The sequence below is a fragment of the Notolepis coatsorum genome (assembly GCF_963971535.1).
Source record: "Notolepis coatsorum genome assembly, chromosome: 10".
Taxonomy (NCBI): Eukaryota; Metazoa; Chordata; class Actinopteri; order Aulopiformes; family Paralepididae; genus Notolepis; species Notolepis coatsorum.
In genome coordinates this window covers 25168428-25194395 of record NC_140174.1, presented here as the reverse complement: position 1 = coordinate 25194395, position 25968 = coordinate 25168428, and the positions used below count along the sequence as shown (strand labels likewise).

The window sequence follows — 25968 nt, the reverse complement described above, 5'->3', positions numbered from 1 at the left end:
CGCCCCCCCCCCCCCCTCCCAACACAGGCGGGATTGGGCACGTTATTTTGAATATTCGTCTATTGGAATAATGACGTAGGTATTCTGACCACAGCGGGTGTTTTTTTTCCCCTCCAATTCCTTGATTCAGCTACTGATTTTCAAGGTTGTATGTCCAATCAGTTGAATACATTGGATTTGGTTTCCTTATTTATTCGACTAATAAATGGAAAACAGCCGCAGTGCTGAGTATTTGTTCAGTGAAGGTGAGGATCACAGAAGCCTTCAGGCTACATGAGTGAGCTGCACACAAAATAGGTTTGATTTATTTAAAAGTAATTTGGCTAACCGATTAACCAGAATTATTTTAATAGAATATTTCAATATTGATACACCTTCAAATGATCATCCATAACACATACCGTTACCAATACCCGCTCTCCTTTCACTCTCTGTAGCCAGGTCACGCAGGATAAATCCAGCGTCATGAATGAAGGTGACGAGACGTCTCTCAATCAAATCTGGCAACTCAAATCCTCTAAAGACGGACCATTTTATTTGTGTCACTATATATAACTGAATTAAAAAACTTCTTGTGGGGGACACACGTGAGATTAATGGGAGAGCACGGCGGGAGAAAGGGTTAAAAAAAACAGAGAAACCAGAGAAAATGTCAGGTATGTGATTATCTCCCTGAACACTTTGAGTGCCAACGACGAGATTTCTCGTTAGTTCATGCCAACCGTTGAGTGCCAACGAGACGAGAGATCTCGTTTTATTTTTTTATTAGCGATTTCCATTCATATTTCATCAATCTAGCCTCCCGTTACCACTGGGACTCTGTCTGAGCTCCATTGGGAAAATACCGCTCCCCATCATCTCTCCGTGTGGTACTACCCCTTTGGATTGGATTGAATAAAACGCATGGGGGAAAAAAAATCCTGCTTCCACATTTTACTTCTCAGGCATGTAACTCGAGCCGATCGGAATCATTGTGGACCATCAGAACAGCGTGGAATCGGTGTTTCGACCACCCAGCGTTGGATCAATAAACACGATCGATATTTGGAATGGCGATCAGGAATTGGAATAATCTTTTTGGAGAACATCAGATCTGAGGTAAGGAATCTATTTGACCAGTATTGGGATAATCAGAGCTTTTTTCACCTATAACGTGGGCCCTACGTGTGTGTGTGCGTGTGTGCGCTGATCAGGAAATGGATAATGGATTTTTCAGCCCGCTTCTATAGCGTGCATACGTACACATATACTATCGATAATCTAGCATTTATTTGAAAACGATTCATAAATAGGCCGAAAAATTACACCGTTTTTTGTGTATTCCAGTATATTCCAGGAAAGGGGCGATTATCAATCTTCTGACATTTTCTGGAACTTTCATAAAACAAGTGTTTTTCAAAATGGTATAAAACGGAAATGAACTCATTAAAAAACAATCCGTTTCGACAATGTTGACTGCAAACAAGTCATTGATAAGCGACGGCCATATTATACACATAGCCATAATTTAAGATATAGTTTATGCGTTCGCAAATATGAGAGCTCTATCATTGAAGTGGGCGTTGGCACGCAACGGGGTTCCGGGGTACCGGACCCGTGGCACGGAAAGTGTTAAGACTAGGGATGTCCGATATTATCGGCCTACCGATATTGGCCTTAAAATGTGATATCGGGAAAATATCGGTATCGGTTTAAAAAAAATAATTAAAAAAATATATATATTACATTTCTATAGCGTTTATTTACCCAGGCAAGCAGGTAAGAACAAATTCAGATTTTATTTATTGTCAAAAGTATGCATAATGTTGTGTTAATTCCACACCAAAATAATGTAATGTTAATTACCTGAAATGATTCCATTTTTTGGGGGGGGGGAACCCTGCATATATCGGTATCGGTTGGTATCGGAAATTAAGAGTTGGACAATATCGGTATATCGGTATCGGTAAAAAAGCCAATATCGAGCATCCCTAGTTAAGACTCATTGCTACAAAGTAAAGGTGGCTTTTTCTCTGCATGTTTTACACTGAGAAGAAGCAGGCTCATTGCAGGCATTTCAGTGGTCTGACCCTTTAACACAGAACGCGACGCCGACAGAACGTGACGCCGACAATAAGCCAGCTTTTTGCTCCTGTGTGAAAGGGGCTATAAAGATGGCATACACACGCAAACACACACCCCTGGACATAAGTCTCAAACACACAAACACACACACAAAACTATACCTAGCGCTTGGCAGAGATACTGGAAACCTTCTATTTGCAAAGCTTGTTAATGATCTCTTGTATGATCTCATGGTTCCGATGGTAGCTTGACCAGTGGCATACCACCGCCAGTCTGACAGACGGACCGAGGGACTGACCGAGGGAGGGAGGACTGACCACGGCAAATGTGTCACACATCACCCAGAGTGGAAAGCAGCTCGAGGTCACAACACCAGAAGGTTAGGCCATCCCTTAGAATCCGTCCCTATGATTTCACTCAAATGGCCGAAGGACAGCCAAGTGACAAGGGGAGCGCGGTGGTGAGAATACAAATGATTCCCAGAGATGACAACCGGAGGCCTTTCCGCTCTCTAGCGGCCTCTGTGTTCCTCGTGTTTGACCATAACTCATATCGGTCCTAGGACTGCGAGTCCTAGAACACAGTCTGGCATTCTCCGAATTTTGCTTCAATGACAAACGATTTGTTTAAATAATCACTAGGTCGTGTCGTCTGTGTGAGAGCCGTGTAAAGCGGCGGTTCCCTGCCGGCCAGGCACCAGGCCGGAAGACGTTTTCAAGAAACTAAACATTCTGACTGTGTCTGAGGTTAATTCTTTACAGATATGTATATTTGTGTACAAATGCATTCATGATCACAATCCACCAAATGGTTTTAATAGTTTTTTTCCTTTTAATTCAGATGTTCATTCATATGCTACACGTCAGTCCAGGGACCTGCATATACCTTATTGTGGTACTTCACCTAGGCAGTTCTCAGTGAGGTATAGAGGGTCCAATCTTTGGAATGCAGCTGATCCTATGCTGAGGAAATCTCCATTTCTGCTTATTTTTAAAGCAAACTACAAAATAATTCTCATATCCAAAAGTAGTAGATAGATAAATAGGTCATACATGTAGGTATGCATTTGGTTATGTGGGTGGGTAGGTTTGTAGGCAGGTGGGTGGGTTGTTATATATTATTATGTACACAGTATATGCTTGTATGTACTGTGTGTATGTATGTTTGTATTAACACGAATCTTTTGAATGTATTCTGGTATTTTATAATATGCATATTTTTGTATTTTATAAAACAGGGGAAGTTCTTGATAAGCCTCTAGGCTTCTAACTTCTCCTTCACAACTTATTATGTATTGTTTTTACTTCTGTTTAACTGTGTTAATAAACAAACAAACAAACGTTGCTCACAGGGCCGTGTCATCATTTAAAATCACTCATTTGTCTTGTACACAAGCCACTCGCAACACTGACCCACATGCGATATGACTTGTTTTTTTTCGCTTTGCTTACCGTGGAGTCGTGGGAAGGGTCACCGACGGAGCGGCGCAGGGCGAGACAAACCTACTTTCAGCAGCGAGAAAGAGGGCCACCTGGTGGCTGAAACAACACTGAATGTGATGGAAGATCTAACTAGAAAGGTGAATCAAAACAACCGATGATGCGTTCGAACCATCAGTGTGATACGTATTGATACGTCTACACATGAGGCATTGGCAGCCAGGCTTACACCGCATTCTATACAGCCGCTATCTAATATCTACTGCTTTAATAGCTGCAATTAGACCATAACTAAGCACTGTAGCATCGTGGAAATATTATTCCCAATAATATGCTGGGAAAACGAGCCGCAGATCAGCCGATAAAACCAACCACTTAACTTAAGTGCCGCCTTGCAAACTATTTATACAAACCGATAAAGCGACCGAAATCGACGCGATAGCCCGACTCCCCCCGCGGACATGAATCATATCGGGTTCCCCCGCGTCTCTACTGAGCATGTGCGGCGGCCCAGGACCCCACCTTCTTTGAGGCTGTGATAGACATGTCTGTCGTGGTCCGTCCGCAGGCCCAGCGTCTCCAGGTCCTCCCCCGTCAGAGGAGAGCCCAGGGGGGACGTGTCGAAGGACAGACAGTGGTTGGTGTCCAGCATGATCATCTAGGGATGGCCGTCGATTATCCTGCCAACATTGAAACTTTTCATGCGAAAAGCAGTCTTCCTCCCAAGACTTTTCAAGTAGATTCTGACGAGATACTGGCAGTTCTTTTGATTGAAAGATCGCCTTAACTGTCCTTTTCTCCTACACGGCGTCCTCTCTTTCCCGGGAGAGGATGGGAATTAATTGCTTCCCCCAGGCGACTTGCGTCCCGTCCTAAGGCAAGTCGACGAAGACCGCAAAATCAAAACCTTCCTACTGCCTGTACTGTACTGTCTTCTGTCCTTTGCTCTCTTCCTCTGGTTCCATCGATCTTTCCCGTCTTCTGCTTTGTTGTTTGTTTTTCTCTCTCCCACTCCCTCCCTTTTCCCCTGGCGTTTAGTCCCCTCTTCCTGCCTCACAAGCGCCGGCCGGCTAGTCACGACAACCGCTGCTCCGCCGAAGGTGTCCAGAGAAGAGAGGAGGAATCCACAGGGTGAACCGCGGGTGAAAAGAATGAGCGAGAGAGAGAGAGAGAGAGAGAGAGAGAGAGAGAGAGAGAGAGAGAGAGAGAGAGAGAGAGAGAGAGAGAGAGAGAGAGAGAAAGCTGAAAAGAGGGCAGTGGCAGAGGACGAGAGCGCAGCAGTGAGCTCAGAAGAGAGAGAGAGAGAGAGAGAGGGAGAGGGAGTGAGCCTGCTCTGGTTGCAGCTCCTCCTGAAACACACACACGACACGCACGCACGTACACACACCCAGACACACACACACACCACAGTGTTGTCGGCGATAGAGTTCTCTTGCTCAGCTGTCGCCATTCATTCACTGTTACAATCTGAGGGGGGGAGCAGGAGAGGGTGCTACATACACACCCCCCCCCCCCACCTCAGAGACAGCCTACATACCCAACCACACCATGCAGAGAGGACTGCTTGTTGATAAACCAAGACAAACTACACCGCTCGCTCCAGTGACAATGCTATCTTGATGACATACTGTATGACTGTCATATACAACCCCCCAGTAAACAGAGTTTTCAATCATTGGCCGACCGAAACTTGTGTGACTCGCAGCGCTGATGACGTCACTCAAAAACCTCCTATTGATCCCGGCCGGCGGCGGCGGCGACAACACCTAATCCTTTCGACGGACCCGTCGCATATCAGCTGCGTTGACATTGCGAGGGATTGATTGATATTCAATATCGCCAGGCCCGCTGGGTCTGAAGCCCGTTTCTAGGCCAACCTGGAATAGAGACGAGTCATTCTGGAAAAAGAGAGAGATCCACAAAGTCCCTGTTGGACCGGTATATGAGATGAAGTTAGTAATGAAACACATCCTGATCTTGCTGGAGACCTGCTTGCATGCAGATTCCCTTGCACCCCCCCCCCCCCCCCCCCCCTCCTCTCTCTCTCTCTCCCTCTCTCTCTCTCTCTGTGGCTCCTGCAGAATGCTGATGGTGAGGCCCGGTCACCCCCCACCCCATAACCCCCCCCCCCCCCCCCCCCCCCCCACCTCTACTTCGTTTTAAATAGTAAAGCCAGCTGGCCATAAGGGGGCTATATTCAGCTCTGGATCACCTGTGCCCTGCAGGGTAGGGTTACTTACAAATACAGGCACACACACATACACCATAGGTTTAAGGACACAGACACACACACCATAGGTTTAGGCACAGAGACACACATCACACTGTAGGTTTAGGGACAGACACACAGACGCATCATATGTTTAGGCACACACACACACATCATAGGTTTAGGCACACACACACATAATAGGTTTAGGCACACAGACACACATATCATAGGTTTAGGCACACACACACACATCATAGGTTTAGGCACACACACACATAATAGGTTTAGGCACACAGACACACATATCATAGGTTTAGGCACATAGACACACACATCATAGGTTTAGGCACACAGACACACACACACACATCATAGGTTTAGGCACACAGACACACGTCATAAGTTTAGGCACACACAGACACACACACGCGCGTCACACACACATCATAGGTTTAGGCACACAGACAGACACACACACACATTATAGGTTTAGGCGCACAGACACACACATCATAGGTGTAGGCGCACACACACACACATTATAGGTTTAGGCGCACAGACACACACATCATAGGTTTAGGCGCACAGACACACACATCATAGGTTTAGGCGCACAGACACACACATCATAGGTTTAGGCGCACAGACACACACATCATAGGTTTAGGCGCACAGACACACACATCATAGGTGTAGGCGCACAGACACACACATCATAGGTGTAGGCGCACAGACACACACACACGCTCTGTCAGACAAGGCTGCGATATGGGAAAAACAAAAGATCACAATATTCAGAAGGTCTTTTATTTTTTAGTATATAGGGCTGCAACTAATGATTATTTTGGTAATCGACTAATGTCGATTATTTTTTCGATTAGTCGACTAATCTAACGATTATTTTTGTCATTCGATTAGTCGACTAATCTAACGATTATTTTTGTCACACCCTCAATCTCTGCTTCCTGTGGGCATGGCTCCTTCTCCAATGCATGTTTTACCTCACATGCTCAAGTCTGCACACCTGTGAATGTCACCCTGTTGTCCAGTCCCTCTGCCTTAACAGTTAACTTAACATAACATGATGATCCCATAGCAAATTAAAATAATGACTCATGAAACATTTGAATTTGGATCTTAAGCCACTTTAAATCTAAATGTATTTGAACAATACAACAATCACTCATAACAAGATAAATAAATGAAATAATACAAATTAAAGTGGAAGTGTTTAAATAACAAAAAAATATATATAGCAGACTTCTTAGCTTAACATCCCAGGGAACTAATGGGATAACTGGGGATGTTGTTTGCTCCTGACAAGAGTCTCAAAGTCTGGGGTGATGGTAGACAAAGCAACTCTGAGGTCATGCTCAATGTCCAATCTGTTCCTCTGCTTTGTCTTCAGCTGGACCAGAGCTGAGAAGCCACTTTCACAAAGCTAGGTAGTGCAAAAAAAAAAGTATAAAAAAATAATAATAATTACGACTAATCGACGCAAACATTCTGCGTCGACAAGTTTTTATGATCAACATCGTCGATCATGTCGACTAATCGTTGCAGCCCTATCGGTTTGGGTTTAATGACAGGTCAGATACTCCAATTGACGTTCATTGGACTGCAGGGCAGCGGTTAATGCGATGATGGCATCAAACTGAAGGTTTTTAAGTAGCATTCTCAAATTGTGTATATTATATTCTCATTATTTCAGCAATAATTTATGTGAAAAATCTGACTTCAGTCAATCAAACGTTCAATCATTAATTATTGTGAATCACAATTCTGTATATAGGCTATATAAAAGGAAATCCCACGATAAGATAACGTCAAAAAGATTTTAGGTTTATTGCCAATGTCTAACGTGCGCACACGCACACACACACACACGACAACACACTCTCTCTCTCTCTTTAGGGCCCATTTCCTTGGGCTAAATCAATGTTCCATGAGCCAAGGCACAAGGGCCAACGCATGCTCCCATACAATACACTCCACTATAGAGCTATAAGAGAGAATACACTCATAAATAAAAGAAAAGGCAGACTACCAATATCTAGAGGGGAGCACTATGACATCATCACGAGTAGGGGGCCTTACCGGGACTGTTTATGCAACGCAACAGGTGGCAGACACCACACCACGTCACCGCGGTGACCGGCCCACACACCTTAAGCAAACACCGGTGATCACAATAACAACGTACTATGACTGTCCCGGTCAAAGTCCCCCTATTTGTTATGAGTCACAGTCTGGCGGGAGAAGGAACAGACGATACAGAGGAGATTAAGACAGTTCTCCGCGGCCGGATCCAGTGTCAGCTGAGCTCAGCACAGCGTCTCCCCGCTATCTGCACGTACCACGCTTGTTTATTGTGCTCGGAAATAAGCGTCTTCCTGCACCGACTTAGTTTGTGTTGTTTGCACTGGGGTTGAAGCGGTCCTTCTGTGTGACTGCATGCGGGAAACACACCGTTACAGATGTGAAATCCTGTGACTATTAAGTTGACCCGAGGATTTCGTGGAGAGCCCTAACCTGGTCTCTGAGGCCAGCAACGTCTGACGTAGACTACACTGTGTGGACTACCCATCATAATGACGTAGACTACACTGTGGACTACTCATCATAAGGTCGTAGACTACACTGTGGACTACCCATCATAATGACGTAGACTACACTGTGGACTACTCATCATAATGTCGTAGACTACACTGTGGACTACCCATCATAATGACATAGACTACACTGTGGACTACTCATCATAAGGTCGTAGACTACACTGTGGACTACCCATCATAATGACGTAGACTACACTGTGGACTACCCATCATAATGACATAGACTACACTGTGGACTACTCATCATAAGGTCGTAGACTACACTGTGGACTACCCATCATAATGACGTAGACTACACTGTGGACTACTCATCATAATGACGTAGACTACACTGTGGACTACTCATCATAATGTCGTAAACTACACTGTGGACTACTCATCATAATGTCGTAGACTACACTGTGGACTACTCATCATAAGGTCGTAGACTACACTGTGGACTACTCATCATAAGGACGTAGACTACACTGTGGACTACTCATCATAAAGGTCGTAGACTACACTGTGGACTACTCATCATAAGGTCGTAGACTACACTGTGGACTACTCATCATAAGGTCGTAAACTACACTGTGGACTACTCATCATAAGGTCGTAGACTACACTGTGGACTACCCATCATAATGTCGTAGACTACACTGTGGACTACTCATCATAATGTCGTAGACTACACTGTGGACTACCCATCATAATGACGTAGACTACACTGTGGACTACTCATCATAAGGTCGTAGACTACACTGTGGACTACTCATCATAAGGTCGTAGACTACACTGTGGACTACCCATCATTATGACGTAGACTACACTGTGGACTACTCATCATTATGTCGTAGACTACACTGTGGACTACCCATCATAATGACGTAGACTACACTGTGGACTACTCATCATAATGACGCTACGCTGTCTCAGGGGGTAAATACACAGTGTGGGGGTTGTATGGTTCTAGGATGCACCATAACCATAGTGAGTGGGTGGCATGACTACATGGCTCCCCGTGGCTTTATGGTTCAGATTAGAAGCTATGAACTGGGTAGGTTTAGAGTCCCATTCGAAGATGTAATCTCGTGATCCACAATTAGTGGTTATTCAAAGACAACTCCCCACTGGGCCTAGTGCAATAGTTACGATAACCTATGCCAAAGCAATCAGCCTCCAGTCTTCTGTCTCCATGCATACTTCAGTGTAGTACTTGGCCTTGGACCTTCTTATCAGGGGTTTATTTCCTGTCTTGAAAAACATTTTCGGGGGGGGGGGGGGGATTTTGTGTGAGCAGACAGGATGCTGCGTTTTCCGTGGTGATGTCGTTGATAGACAGAGTCGGGGGAATCCTGTGGAAGTGTAAATAAACAGAACCCTCGCCACGTCCACTCTCAGGTCACAACCTCGATGGGTCACACCAAGGAAACTATAAAAGAAGGAAGGGTCACCACCATGTCAAAATATTAGCGTTCCATGCTCTGCTTGGTGCCAGACTTTGGTGCCAGTTCTATTGAAGCCCGTATTCAAATGTATTTAAAATGAATTAATCAAATGTTAGCTAGTTAACAATGCAACACATTGCCGATGATTCTGACATCCAAGGTAATAATAACCCGTTTAAATGACGAGGAGATGGCTGATCCCGTTCAACTGGAACTGAAAGTTCCCACACTTGGCACTGACGTGCATTCACGGGCTACACAGTGACCCTTTCTTCTTTTATAGTTTCCAGTCACAGCGAATCACACCCCCCCCCCCCCCCCCCCCACCTGCACCAGCTTAGCATATTATCTGTCAGGGGGGCGAGATTGGAGATGATGGAGCCCAGGTAAGGAGAGCACAAGGAGGACTCTAGGGGTCAGTGCTGAGGCGGTGTCATGGAACCGCTGTGACCTTCTCAGCACAGACCGTCTGTTTCAGTTCAGACACAACCTCCCCAGAATAACACACACATTCACAAAATGTCCCCCGACCAGCTCCTGAAGTACATTCCAATACCACTTCCAATGACTACGAATAGTTCCCATTGTTTGTCATTGCTAAATAATGTTTGTCTAAAACCCTTGAGGGAAATTCCATCGCAACATTAAACCTGTTTGCCAGATTGAGGCACAACTGATTATTTATCTCTATGTGGCCAAAGCGATCTCAGCTGAGAAACATTGGCAGTGGGAGGTGCTAATTTGGGAGAGCTATACTCCATATTACACCTACTGTAGCTCTACCCTCACTCAGTTCTGAAGAACTACAACAATTTAATTTCCCGATACCTCGATCAGCTTCCCACTCTCTCACGCCAGGTAACGGAGTAACCAGAAGTACGAGCTCAACTCTCCTTGTGCGAGTTTGGTATGAGTGGCAGGCTTTGACCGACGTTGTTTTGACGGCTGCCCTTCAGTTTAGGGCTATATCTCTAGCGAGACCTCTGGCCTTGTTTTACTCTGTAGTCAAGCGACTGTTCTATAAATACAAGAGAGGCCCGGAGTGGAATTCACCTTTAACCTCTTCGAATCAAGGAGCCCTTGCTCCTTAGCCCCGCCCTAAAAGAGAAAGAAGAGATTCAAAAAAGCCAACCCAAAACAAGGAGCGATTAACCTCCACCTAATTACAGGCGTGTTTTCCCTACGCCTTGGCTGCAGAAAACAAAAAAAATCAATGATCATCTCTACTTTAGGTTCAGGTGGGGGTCTCTACTGAGCTCAAAGGGATATTTCACTTCAAAGGGATATTTCACTTCAGTGGAAGTCTCTTCTCTTATGTACAGTAAGTGCATCTACTAGTAGTAAGCTAGTGACCTAGCGGTCAACACCACCATTCCTCCCAGGTGTCAGGCTCGTCATTCACTTCCATTCATTTTGAGGAACAAGTTTAAATATCATACTTCTGGAGTATAAACAAACGAATGCTGTGAAGATTTCAATAAAGCAGATAATTCAAATGTACAGTACGTGTTTGTTTTGACATTTGATGAGTCTTCACAGATGTATGACCTTTGATAAATCAAAGCAGTTTAGGTACATTTGTTGCAAGTTTGAGTGTGCTGTGTATCTTTGCCTTGCATGGAATGTTGTGGAGTGGTTAGGTTACCATTAGGGGTGGGAATCGCCAGACCTCACGATACAATACTATCGCGATACTTGCATCACAATACGATACTATCGTGATACTAAATATATTGCGATACGCTGAAAATATTGTGATATATATATATATTTTTTTATTGCTCAAATTTAATTTATTACCTTTTTTCAACTGCAAAGTAAAACTTTATCAACATGTTTTATCTAATAAAATAAAGTTCAGTCTGTTCAGCTCACTTCAATCATTTTTATTGCAGAACATGGTATTTTCTCAAGCAGACAGATGTAAACACTGTAATCTGTGTTGCATGTACCTGACAAACTGAACCGTTTGTATTACAGTCATATTCCATGTGTGTGTGGACTACTGTACTATTACAGGTATTGAAATGAACAATGCAACTTCCTTATACAAAAAAATATTTTATTTTATTTTTTTATTAATAATTAAATATAGATACTTGGCGTCCCTGTATCGATACAGTATCGCCACGCAAAGTATCGCAATACTACTACGTATCGATTTCCCCCCCCCCCCACCCCTAGTTACCATGGTTATCTGCTGTCTTGCTTTTCTGTGAAAAGTTCATAGTTTGGTCAAATTCCTACACCTAGCCTATACAGTATGTAGTTCAACTTCCTACTGATAATTTGGAAATTATAACATTAGCTCAGTAACAGTACGTTCACACTGCGAGCCTTAAGCCCTTCCCATAGTCGAGCGGACCGTACACGGAGCAGACTCCCGCGGGCTCAAAGCTGACCCAAACGGTACTCAAAGCGGACCCAAAGCAGAGTCCAAGTGCGAAGCTCCTATTTTCTGATGCGCGGACGTCCGCGGCGCCCACTTGGTGTCACACAAACTGCCGCGAGGTGTAAACTGGCGCGAGACATGTAGGAATTTGGTCCGCGGAGATCCGCTCGACTATGAAGGCTCAAAGAGTCCAGTGGACCTCCGCAGAGTCCAGTCCGTGTGCTCGACTATGGGAGCACCTTTAGTGCTCAATTCTGATTTATTGCTCAGATCAGATTTGTTTTTCAAAACGTAAATAATTGTGACAAATGTCAATCTAGAGTGACGTAAAAGTTGCATGAAAGTCACATGACTGTTCAGATCGAGTTCACATTGCGAATAAATCAGACCTGTATCTGATTTAGGACCACATATGAAAAAGTGTCCCAAAAACAAAAATGAAAAGATCAGACGCCATGTGATTTGTACTGTTCACACTGCTGCCGATTTGGGCCACTTGCACCTGCAGTCTGAACGTCTACTATCAGACAGGAGGGTAAGGAGCGATCACAGGCCACACACAACACAACCGCACAACGACACCAGACCCAGGGACGGTCTACCGGCAGCCAGGCCGGCCATTATAACATTCCAGCAGGGAAAACAGAAGGTGTTTGTTTTTAGTTTTTTTTTAACCCTCCATCACTTCCTGTTTTACCGACCTGGTCCACTGTGGAATTTGCCAGAGTTCCAACACCAGCACCAACACTGTTCACCTCTGGCAGTGATTCAACAGCAGCACTGTTTACCTCCCTCTCTCCGGTCTCTTATCAGGACCCGGGAGGCGAGTCGCAGGGACAATAAAGGTTAAGACCATGTTTTCAACAAGCCTATCTGGTTTCTCACATACTGAGTCCTTTCTGAAAGCAGTAATCATGCTAGTGCAAGTCGATGGGAGCCGAGGCGTTATGTATTCTGTTACAATCACTAACTAATACACACACTTTACGCCCCCTGCCTTGACCTCCACTGTCGTGCTTGGAGTGATTTTCAGTTTCAAACATTTTCTACTCCCTGTCGCGACATCTCAAAAAACAAAACACGGTTGAAAGTGCTTTTTGGAAGGACTGAAAAGGAAGGAGATCAGATGGGCTTCTTATCCTACACTGTTTTCAAAATGTATTTACCGTTAGCTATGTAGTCTTCGCTGCAGCTTAATCCTTTTTACATACTATTACATCTATATCTGTACATATCGCTTAGCTACTCTTACTAGTTATGCTGCTGGCCAGTATGACTTACTACCATAATGTCTTTATACCTCCTGTATCACTGTACATATTAATACTACAACTCTGTACATACATCTGATTAGCACTCTTACTCACTAATAATCACCTGTAGTGTACATTGTACATCACTATTGCACTTTACTGTTACATTTGCACTCTGGTTGGATGCCAAACTTCTTTTCATTGCAGTGCTTGTGCGGAACTTTTTTTTTTGTGTACATTTTAAAGTTAAATGCATCGATCTGGTGCACTTTGAGAGCAAAATAAAGAGGCTAGATTTATGATGATGATGCTCAAAACACAAAATCTACTAGACTAGTGCTTCCCAATCCTCTCCTCGAAGCACCCCAGCCGTTCAATGTATTTGTTAAATTCCACCACCAGCACACCTGATTCAACTTAACTAGGCCTTTATTAGTTGAATCAGGTGTGCTGGTGGTGGAATTTAACAAATACATGGAACGGCTGGGGTGTCTCGAGGAGAGGTTTGGGAACCACTGGACTAGACTGTGGTTCCCAAAGTCGGGGTCGCGACCCAAAGGTGGGCCGCGTGCAGCCACGGATGGGCCGCGAGATGATTAAATTTTTTTTAAAAAAATTAAAAAAAAACTTTATTTTTTAATTTTAATTTTTTTTATTTAAATTTTTTTTTGTCAGGCCACTGAACTTAGAAGCAGGCCAGGATAGTGTTTCTAGTTGTATTCTAAAATTATATTCTATTGTATTCTAAAATGTGACTATATGGTTTTATATTAACTTAATAAATAAACAAAAACGAAAAATCTACTTATTTCAACGAACATTTCAAACTAAATAATTATGCACATAAAACGCTGAAAACAACCGAAGCAACAATAGTATTTTAATGAGGCTATTATTATTATCATTATTATTTTGCAACAAGTTAGCCCTCTCATAAATAGCACATATAAATGAATAACTAACTTGAACTAACTTAATAGGATTGAAGTGATATTTGGCTTAAAAAATCGGTCGCCTGGCAAAAAAAAAAAAAAAAAAAAGCCAGACGATGTGCATTGGGCCGCGGCTCTCTGACGCCTTATTTTCTGGGCCCCGGCCTGAAAAGTTTGGGAACCCCTGAGAGCATACATTTGAGCCATCAAAGAAATTAATGGCTGTGTTGAACTGGTTTATTATTTTGAAAATAAAAAAATATAGTGGATTACTATTACGACTACTACCACTGCAAATACTACTGATACATCCCTATTGGCAAACTTTATATTTAAAAAAAAATAGTACAAATATTTAAAAAAAATTAAAATTAAATACGACTGTGGCGTATTTAATTACAGTCTAGGTAATTAATGGGAAACACTGCATTGTACTGTACTTGTGCTGTATGATGACATACATTTGAATCGTATCTAATCTAATCTTAAAGTAAGATGACTGGATACCAAAAAAAACATTGTAGGCAAATACATTTGTAGAATCCCCTGAGAAAAAGTCTGCATTATAGCCGACACATTATTTACTGAATGGCTATGAATGTTGACCTATGATTAATGCATTAGATGGTCAAGGGGACCCAGTCAGTGATCTTAGACCTGTATTGTCCTCTGAGAAGCTTGAGCAGTACATTGCAACAATAGGTCTATTCACAGCCAACAGAGGATGCAAACATCTGGACTGAAGCCACCACTCCGGGGATTGTATCATTATCATATTGTAGAATGCATACTGCTGACTGCATACTACCACCACTACCACTGTAGTGGAAGGAAGAGGGCAGACTCTGTTTGGTATGTGAGCTGAGGTGTCTACGAGGACGCGAGGGAAGTACTTTTTAGTCAAACGTCCTCGATTTGTTATTTTTCTTGAGCAGGATGAATATGAACAACTTGAGTTTTGTAGCAGATTTTATTTACCAAGCTTGGGAGAGAAGGCAGACTACTTTGCTTAAGACCGAGCTGTAATCTGTATCTAAGTAATCCGTATTTAAATAATGACATGTAATGTGTGATATAATGATGGAACACTGCAACATTATTTCTGGTGTCTTATCAACCCATGAGGGTTGGGCACTTTGTGTGCATGACGTAAAAATCAAGCAATGGCTAGGCTACCACTACTGTCATTACTGTATTGTGAACTGTTCAACTTCATCCTAGGGCTGGGCGATTAATCGATATCATCGATTAATTCGAATGAATGATTTAGGACGATTTTGAAAAATTAAAAAAGATTAAAAAAAAAAGATTAAAAAAAAAAGGGATTTTAAGTCACCTTTTATTTTACAAAAAGTGATGTTTGGTAAAAGTTAGATTTGCACTTTATTAATCCCAATCGGAAAATTAATTCTTGTTTGATGATCAAGAGGCAAATTTTATTTGTTTTAAGTGAAGTTTGGTGAAAAAGCAAGTTATTGCACTATTAATCCCAATAGGGTCATCTTTGTTTGATCAAGAGTAACCTTTTATATATATTAATTATATATATTATTATATATTTTTTTTAAGTGAAGATTGTTGAAAGTTAGGTTTGCACTTCAATCCCAATAGGGAAATTCATCTTGGTTTGATCATTCTTTTGTGTCAAATAAAAACAAAGCTTATTTGAATGATTTCCTTGGCGTTTCTAGTTTAAGAGAAAAAAATCGGTTAAAATCTTAAATCGAATTTTTTTATAAATAATCTGGGATTTTATTTTTAGGCCATATCGCCCAGCCCTTCATCCACTCCTTCAGTGGAACCTCTAGTAGAGACTCCCAGCATGCTGCTTCCGAAAAGGCTGCTTCCGAGTCAAGTCAAAGGAATAACATGTTGGGCCGCTCCCTTCCTCTTGAAAACAAGGTACCTTGTTAAAAACCCTAGGGCTTCAAGAGCACCAGCGGGGGGGGGGGGGGGGGGGTTCATTACGGCAGGGGTCGGTACCGAGTGTTGAGTTAAAGGCCTTACGTGTAGAACACCAGGCAGGCAAGTGTCACGCACAGGCACACAAAGCCCAGGGTGTCCCGCCACACCCATAAAACACACTGACCCAGCGCCAATCTGTAAAGGTTGATTGTTCCCGGGACACCCCACACACACACACACACACACACACACAGACAAACCGGTCAGACGGGCCAGACCTCAACAAAGACCACTGCTCTGCCATTGATGTTGCAGCTGTACCTGGTGGTGGTGGTGGTGGGGGGGGGGATTACAGACTACTATTTCACAGAGGTTCTTGGTCACCTGAGTCACAACGGGGTCTTTTTTGTTATATGGTCAAGCGGTTTGTTTGCTGATGTCGAGCGCCCATCATCTACGAGGCCCCCGCTTCATCACGTCGTCTGCTGAGAAGACTTAATTATAAACCGTTGATATATGAGAGAGAGAGACAGAGAAAGACAGAGACAGAGAGAGGTCTTTCGCTACACACACAAAAATTGCGGGTTAAGTGCGGTAAGGGACGACGTAATGGAATGGTTATGTCAGAGAGAGAGAGAGAGATGATAGAGATAGAGATAGAGAGATATATAGATATATATATAGAGAGAGAAGCTAGGAGTGTTGAAATAAGGGAAGCACAGGGCAGCAATATGAACCAGATACAGCTGGATAGGTGAGGTAAAGTTCAGCTAATGAGATTTTCAGAGAGAGACAGAGAGACAGACAGACAGAGAGAGAGGAGAGAGAGAGAGAGAGAGAGAGAGTCCAGCGGTTAAACCTCAACATGGCATGACAGAGAAAGAAAGAAGAAAAAAACACCCTGGAAAAAGAAAGACAGAGACGGAGACAGAGAGAGACAGAGAGAGACATAGAGAGAGACAGAGAGACAGACAGAAACACGTGTGTGTGTGTGTGTGTGTGTTTGTGTCTGGGACATGGGAGCAGGTTTCCGTGCCATGTGGCAGACCGAGCAGAACAGTGAGTTAGTTTTGAGAACCGCCGTCACACTTCAAAAGCACCAGCAATGTCCAATAGGCAACTTCTGAGGAAAACACTGGATAGAATTACCACACCGCAGGAGTTATTTATGTGTACGTTGTGTTCCTTCCTGCCAATGTTTCCCTTCACGTTGCTCTCAAGCCTCTCCTCTCCTCTCATCCCATCTCCTCTCCTGCCCCCCCCTCCTCTCCTCTCATCCCCCCTCCTCTCCTTTCCCCAAAAAACATGTTGGAATACTGTAGGTGGCGAGGTCAGACGTTCTGTCATGATGTCATTACAATGGCATCTCCACTCACCCATTCTGCTTTTAACTCACCATTTAAGGTAAGATAATATTATAAGATATTCCTTTATTGATTCCCTTGGGGGAAATTTGAGCGCCATAGCAGCATTGGGTAGGGGGGGAGGGGAGGTACAGGTATGGCAATAGTAGAAAGACATAAATATAGGCAATACAATTTGATCTGAATATAGAAATATGAGAAAAATAACATTGTAAACAAAGATGCAGATGAGGGTTTGTATGCCCGATCGGTTATATTATATGTTACAATAAATATAGGCAATAAATAATTTGAATCTGAATATATACTATGAGTAAAAGGTGCAGTATACACTTCGTTCCAACCGCCTCCTGCCAAGTCTGGCAGCGCGGCTGCATTCAATTCATTTCCAATGTGGAGGCCTGTACGCAGTGCACCTTGTGGCTGCATACGCTCCTCTACATTGGACATTTATTGAATGCAGCCGCGCTGCCAGACTTGGGTGGAGGCGGTCGGAACAAGCTTTTTACTGGCATGATATACGTCACACGTTGTAGTCCGTGCAGGTTTCGGTGGTTAAGAGCCAGACACACTTAGTGGTAAGACATTCCTAATAGTTCTCGAGTTAACTCCGGAATGTACGATACAAGCGAATATAAAGCTAATGAATCATTTCACGAGTACCTGAGGAGCTGTTTACGTTTAGATCCTGGGGATTATTATTGTGTTCATTTAGGGGGGGGGGCTGGTCTCATCTGCTGTGTTGTCTTGTACATTCCATGGTTCACAGCCTCTCACCTCTGATCCCAATCACTGTGTCTCCTCCATGCCACCCTCATCACTCTCTCTCCTGCGTTGCCCCTGGCAGGCTTGGTGTTGACGATAGGTAACACTGATAACAGCAAGGGAACGGGCACTGGCTTTCAGGCCCGGTGTGCGAGAGAGATGACCTCATTTCACACAGCACTAGATCTGACTGCCTTAAAAAAATAAAAAAAAGGAGGGAACATCCGCCTTGAAATATCATTTTAATTTGTTTATTTCTGTAATACGGTATAGAATTCACGTTGTTTGTATAATACTGTAGGGCTCAGTTTTGATTTGTGAATATGCACACGTTTTCATCTTAAGATGGATACCAGAGAGACTCTGGTGATGATGTCATGATGAATAGTGGAACAACTCCTAGGACACACTATGACATAGCGATTTTACTACTGGGGTATGAGGTCACTATGACAGTACCCATGGTTATATTACTGGGATATGAGGTCACTATGACAGTACCCATGGTGATTTTACAGGTCACTATGACAGTACCCATGGTGATTTTACTGGGATATGAGAACACTATGCAGTATGACAGTAAACTGATTTTACTGGGGTATGAGGACACTTATGACAGTAGCCATGGTGATTTTATTGCGATATAAGGATACAATGACAGTAGCCATAGTGATTTTACAGGGATATGAAGACACTATGACAGTAGCCATGGTGACTTTACAAGGATATGGGCTTCTGATCCAAAGTTGTAAGCCCTACTACATCTAATTAAAACTAATTGGATGCAATAGCTCGGACAAATTCCGTCACTAAATAACAGTCAGTGGACCAATTCCAATTCCAGTGTCACTTGGTGACATCATGGATCCAAGTCTCGATGCTCTGGTTTCTAGCTTAGGGAGACAAGTTGTCTGCGTTTATAGATATTGAGCAATTTGAGCACAGTGTAAAATTCAGTTTTAGGGCAAATGTTCCTTTTAAATCGCAAACCGCATTCAAGATAAAGACAACAGCTACCGTGCAGACAATCTGCTTTGTGAAAAACAGATCCAGTGTTTTCAAACCCACTGGCCACTAGTGGATGCAAATGTCAAAGTAAGTCAACAAGTGTGCCTAGTCACAGTGCAAACAGGTGTGTCCTTCTACTACGGCCACAGCATGGGCAGATTGCCTGCCACGTGCGGCCGGCTGAGCGAATAAAACCCAGATAACACACAAGCCTCGTCAGCTTTCCCTTCAGAACGCGGTCCGACGGGCCCCCCGACGCCGTTCACGCCGTCTGTCGTTGTCAACGGGATTTCCCGTTTGTCCGCGCACTTCCGTGACAACTGCAGAGCGCCTGGTTAGGTGACGACGCCGCCGCCTCCACCGTCTCCCCCGTGCTGTCCTCTCAGCGGCCGATCCTTCTCTCTGCACGCGGCATAGCGTCTGTCATATGGGTAACAAATGGCAGTCAAGTGTCCGGTCGGCTCAAAATGACCCCCGGCGCATTCATCGGCTAACGCTCAGCACCCCGCTCACGCTGTTTGCCGATGACTCACAGATTTTATGGGCTATTGTGTTCTCACAGGCGCGCACAGAGTCAAGGAGAAACGAGGGACACACACACACACACATTTGCACATGTCTCGGAGTGTCTGTCCGTGTGTGTGTGTGTGTGTGTGTGTGTGTGTGTGTGTGTGTGTGTGTGTGTGTGTGTGTGTGTGTGTGTGTGTGTTCGCATGTGCATTCCCCATCCCGGCATGTGCACGTGTGTGTGTGTGTGAGAGTGTGTTAAGAGATCAGAATGCTACGTGAGTAGGCATGTATGTGTAACTTGCGTTCAACATTATTATTCCTGTGGCTAAGACCAGACCTGTGAATCGCAGTGTGGGGTTGGCTGATAAGACACTTTCTGTGGCTTTAGGCTACAGGTCTTTCGCTTGGCTCTCGCTTTTCATTATCCACGGCTCTTTATTGGATAAGAAATCAAAGCTCTCTGTGCGTGTGTGTTGACATACAGATGGCACCGCGATACCACCGGCCCCTGTAACTGCATGTCGACGGTAACATGCCGTGTGTGTGTGTGTGTGTGTATATGGATTTGTACGTGTGTTTGTGTGAGGAGCTGAAGTCCCAGTGAGTCACGCCGGCCGCCAAACGGGCGCTCGTGTCCTGGACGCATGAAAAATGGAAGCCTTTCACAAGTTGCATAAATATATTTCAACTGTGTTGAGAGTTGAGTGCACCATGTTTACGTCTGGTGTTTATGGGAGCGGGACGGAGAGAAGAGAGGGAGAGAGCAAGGCTGTTTAGATACACACACAGTATACACACACACACACACACACACTCACACATACAGTATAGTATACACACGCGCACGCACACAAAAAAGGTCGATACAGCATCTTTACTCCCATCATTTAGAAGAGACCGCATACGTTATACAACAGGAAAATGTGGACACTCACTCTTGGACCGTGCAATTATTGTTTGATCGACAAAATAGTTCCTGGGCTACGTCAGGGAAGCACTTTGGTTAAGTGTTCAAACGCGGGTTCCGTTGACGACCCCCCCCCCCCACTCTCGTTTCCCACCCTATCCCAGTCGGAGGGGGTTATGCACAGTTTGCTGTTTATCTGAACGCTGTAACGGAGTCCCAGACAGACAGGACAGCTGTGTTGGGGTTGGTTGCTGCAGCTGTGTGCTTGTCCTGCTATGGAACCCACACAGACCCCCCCACCCCTTTTCCTCTTCCTCCCTCCTTCTGCCCCCCCCCCCCGCGCTTCCCGTTCTTCTTTCATTCAACCCCTTTGTCTTTTTTTCATTTCCTTTCTCTCTATCCTTATTTATCCTCTCTCTCTCTCCATCTCAGACCTCCCTCTCGTCTCCTCTCCCACTCAGGGCCTGGGAGAGCATGCTTGAGCCCATAGTCCTGGCAGCCTCCCATCTGGTTACATAACAGCTAGAACAACCACACACACACACTCACACACACTGCTGGCCTGGGCCAGGCTAGGCAGATAGGTTAGGCTGGCTACACAAATGTAACCGTAGAACGTCTAAATATAGCTCTCGAGTGTTACATGCTTTGTTTAGCTCAGATGGTAAGTGGATGCACTTCCCTTTGTGCCCACGTGAATGCTGCTCTACAAGACACAGCAGCTTCATGCAAAAGAGAGCGAGACCACCTATTGTTATTATGGTATGTGAGAGTGGAATGAGTCGGTCTGCCTTTTTCTCTCCCGTCCCGACAGCTCTGGACAACCCAGCCAGCCGGCCAGACTGCCCGCCTGCCTGCCTGCTCCCTGGTCGGGTCCCCGGTGCCTAGCGTTGCTGACTGAATCTCGGGCCTCAGAATCGTTGTGCGGCTAGCCTACCCCGCTTTATGTTCCCATTGTCCTGTCCTGGTTCGCTTGGCTGACAGCCCGAATCCTAGTATCAGCTCTTTTCCGAGGGACTTAACGGAGTATCCCACGGCACGGTCGTTAGCCCCAGCCTCAGCCCCCGCCTGGAAGGCCCTGCTCCCAAATCCCTTTGAGTCAACTGGGCTAACCGAAAACGGTGAGGGACCTGCCCGCTCACCGCGACAAGCCACAGAATCAAAACACTGGAAACCCTTCCCTCTCTCTAGGACCTCCATCTCCACAGGCACAGAGGAGACAAACGAGGTTTAAGGCGCATGAGACAAGCTGCCCTAACGAGTTAGTTATTTTCTAGAACAGTTGGTTCCGACAGAAATGACCCACTCCTCTGAAGCGAGAGGCCGTAACGGCACTAAAATACATTCCCCCGGGTCTGGTGTGATTCAGCAAGCCTGGGCAGCGTTCCCTTCACACCCTGCCCTGGTCAGCCCCGTCTCCGTCCCAGACCCCCAGGCCTCCTCCTCAGAGAGCCATGGCGGCGCTGTCCGGCCGGAGGCGACAGCTGCTCTCGATGAGGGGCTGTCACTGTTCGGAGGGGCCCTATCCATCAGCCATTCCGATCCACCCACCAAACAAACACCTACCCATCCGCCTTGGTCCTACCCCCCGATCGATTTTAAATCGATTTTAAATCGAAACCGCGATTTGGAATGACGCAATTAGCAAATCAAAAAATAAATAAAAAAAACGCAATTTCTTTATTTTTTTTTAACCAGGAAGTCCCATTGAGATACAAGATCGGTTTGGGAGAGGGAGGTAAGGGGTTTTAGATTGTGTGTTGTGAAGTTTAGACTTCAGAGAGGGAGAGTAAAGTACAGAAAAAAAGGTACCGTTGGGTACCAGGTATCTATTCCCAGGTAAAAAGAAAAATGTTCAGGCTCGGTGTCCCGATAAGACCCACCGCGTAGGCCAGATGCAAGCCACATTTTACAATAAACCTCTGTGGGGCTGCTTAAAAAAATAAATAATTATAATCGCAAATTTAATCGCAATCGCAATATCCGTCAGAAAAATCGCAATTAGATTATTTCCCAAAATCGTGCAGCCATACCCCAGAAGCTGGCCTCGCAGCCCTAACCCTTCCCCCGCCCCAGAGCCCCTAACAACCTGCACGAGTCGTTTGGAACAGATACAGTACATCTGTTGGCAGCCTGCACGCCGTGAAAAGGATCCGGGCACATTTATGACAGGGACGTTTTTACATCATGAGACCCGACCCTCTCGGCGCTTCTGGACGTTTTTTGGCACCTGGAGCTCGAGGTTTTTGGCAGCGGAGCTTTGGCCGTCCGCTCCTTCATTCATTCCGCTTTGGACTTCAATTAAAAGCCACGCCGGCGCTGCGCCACACATATAACAACGGCTTCTAATAAACTTAACGATAGAATCCGAGCTCTTTCCAGTCTCTTTATTCTAACAAGTTCTAACGGGTTCTAACAAGTTAGGTCATGGGAAAAGTGAGGCGTTTCTTGGGTCGCCGTGCCTTTCCTCCGAGGCTCAATTGACCCTCACGTCAAATCCCGCCCCCTCTCCACCCGATCCTCCACGATGGTTGGCTCTCCTCGGACAAACGGAGCATCAATCAGGAGGGGAGGGCGGGGTTTGAGATCAATTGGCCTTGAGATGACAGGACGGCCAGTGAAACTTTAACGTAACACACACACGCAAAGGAACACACACACACACGCCGTTTAAACTTTAAAAAAGTATGCCAGCAGGTGAGACGTCATCACTGACAACACTCCGACCTCACCGTAATACAAAAAACATCATATATATCTAAAAAGAAAAAGAAAAAAAAACTTTGTGAACTTTACCTGAGAATATAGTCATATCCCTCTGCACCATGCTGGAGAGAGACGCCGACCTCCCCACCACGCTTAACGATCCATACTCCAAATCAGTCCCGGGTGGCAGGCGAGGAGGACGGGAGGTCCAGGAAGGGAAAAGCCTTTGACCAGGCTATACAAGAAAAATGAAATACCCAAAAAAAAAAAAAAAAGAAAAGAAAAACTTTGCTCTCGCAGCTGCTGGTGGTATTCCGCTAGTGTTCCACAGACCAGGCGTGGTGTCAGTGTCCCTCACATTTCTTAGCTCTGGGCAGCACCCAGTCCTCACCGTGCCTGCCTGCAAGTGTGTGCACGCCCCGAGAGGGAGGGCGTGTGTAAGTCTGTCTGTGTGTGTGTGTGTGTGTGCTGTGTGTGTGTGTGTAGGTGTGTGTAGGTGTGTGTAGGTGTGTGTGTGTGTGTGTGTGTGTGTGTGTGTGTGTGTGTGTGTGTGTGTGTGTGTGTGTGTGTGTGGTGGTAGTGTCCCTTATATTACTCCTTGGATAACAACCAGGTTCAGCCTTGAGCACTAGTTTCTAAACGGCTGCACTTTTGTCTTCTTCTTCTTCTTCTTCTTCTTCTTCTTTTCCCCTCCTCCTCCCAGAGAGACTTCTCTTTCTTCTTCTCTCTCTTTAGAAGAGCACGAGGTTGCGCTGCGGCTCCAGTGGTTCCAATGTCGAGAGAACAAAACAAAACAAGCTGGTGCCATGCCGCATTCCTGCTCCTGGCCTGCTGGAGAACTACTCACACACACACCTCCGCTCTCTCCGTCAGACTTCCCTTGCTCTCTCCTCTTGTTGCTTCTCGGAGAAGTTATGTAATAGTGTCTTTTTCAGAGACCGCCTCCCCCCCTCTCCCTCTACCCCCCCCCTCCTCCTCCTCCTCCTCTCTCTCTTCCTTCTTCGTTGCCTGTTACACTCCCCCTGCCAACCCTGTTCCTCCAACCCTGCTCCTCTAATCCTGCTCCTCTAACCCTGCTCCTCTAACCCTGCTCCTCTAACCCTGCTCCTCTAACCCTGCTCCTCTAACCCTGCTCCTCTAACCCTGTTCCTCCAACCCTGCTCCTCTAACCCTGCTCCTCTAACCCTGCTCCTCTAACCCTGCTCCTCTAACCCTGCTCCTCTAACCCTGCTCCTCTAACCCTGCTCCTCTAACTCTGCTCCTCTAACCCTGCTCCTCTAACTCTGCTCCTCTAACCCTGCTCCTCTAACCCTGCTCCTCTAACCCTGCTCCTCTAACCCTGCTCCTCTAACCCTGCTCCTCTAACCCTGCTCCTCTAACCCTGCTCCTCTAACCCTGCTCCTCTAACTCTGCTCCTCTAACTCTGCTCCTCTAACCCTGCTCCTCTAACCCTGCTCCTCTAACCCTGCTCCTCTAACCCTGCTCCTCTAACTCTGCTCCTCTAACCCTGCTCCTCTAACTATAACCCTGCTCCTCTAACCCTGCTCCTCTAACTCTAACCCTGCTCCTCTAACTCTAACCCTGCTCCTCTAACCCTGCTCCTCTAACTCTAACCCTGCTCCTCTAACCCTGCTCCTCTAACTCTAACCCTGCTCCTCTAACCCTGCTCCTCTAACTCTAACCCTGCTCCTCTAACCCTGCTCCTCAAACCTTAACCACGCGGCCACGCCCACACACACACACACTAGCACCCGCAGCTGACCGCTAACATGAAAGACACGCACCATGTGTACCATCATCTCACAAACAATAAATCTCTAATCCCTCTCTCTTAACCTAGGAAGGAACTCCGTGTAACCAGCAGATTGCATAACTTGCTGTGAGAGACATCGACATCGTAGCCAGGTACCGAGGTGGACAGAAAGCAGATATAAAGAACTGATAGGCTCTCCTATAAAAGCATTCCATTCCCTATCCATCTCACCGGTGCGTATGTATGCATGTGAGCACAGAGATAGAGACATGCGCATACGCACGCCTCTGAAACAGTGTTCCAAAAGCATCCTTGTGTCACAACAGAAGGAGGGGTTCCTGCAGCAACATGCCTGCTCATAGCTAGCAGAATGAAGGGACTGGCAGGGTTTAACTGTGGGAGTGGTGCCCCAGGGCTAGGTCGGTGTGTGTGTGTGTGTGTGTGTGTGTGTGTGTGTGTGTGTGTGTGTGTGTGTGTGTGTGTGTGTGTGTGGCAATGGTGGAAGGGGTAGGGAAGGTTAACCTGCATCTATTATTATTATCAGGCTTCACACAACTTCATGAAAGGCATACTATACACACCAAGTGGGCTACTGTATACGGTGGTGTGGCTCCTGTATCGGTCTCCTAGAGGGTCATACTGTATACTGTGGTAGGGCTGAACGATTAATCGATTTTAAATCGAAATCGCGATTTGAAATGATGCAATTAAAAATC

At 45.3% G+C, this 25968-nt stretch overlaps 1 protein-coding gene across 3 annotated transcripts in view; it reads right to left on the bottom strand.

Annotated features, from left to right (window-relative positions):
• The window catches only part of mrtfab (myocardin related transcription factor Ab), an 89508-nt gene that overhangs the window by 41680 nt on the left and 21860 nt on the right, over positions 1–25968 (bottom strand). The window contains exon 1 of one of the 3 annotated variants that reach the window (XM_084323660.1): positions 23590–24332. The exons of 1 other annotated variant lie outside the window; for it this stretch is intronic. In XM_084323660.1, coding sequence (XP_084179786.1) covers positions 23590–23620 — 31 coding nt within the window. In that variant the 5' untranslated portion in view covers positions 23621–24332. Of the gene's footprint in view, positions 1–4025; positions 4474–23589; positions 24333–25968 lie in introns of those variants that run through there. One more of the 3 variants, XM_084323658.1, reaches the window with a different exon arrangement.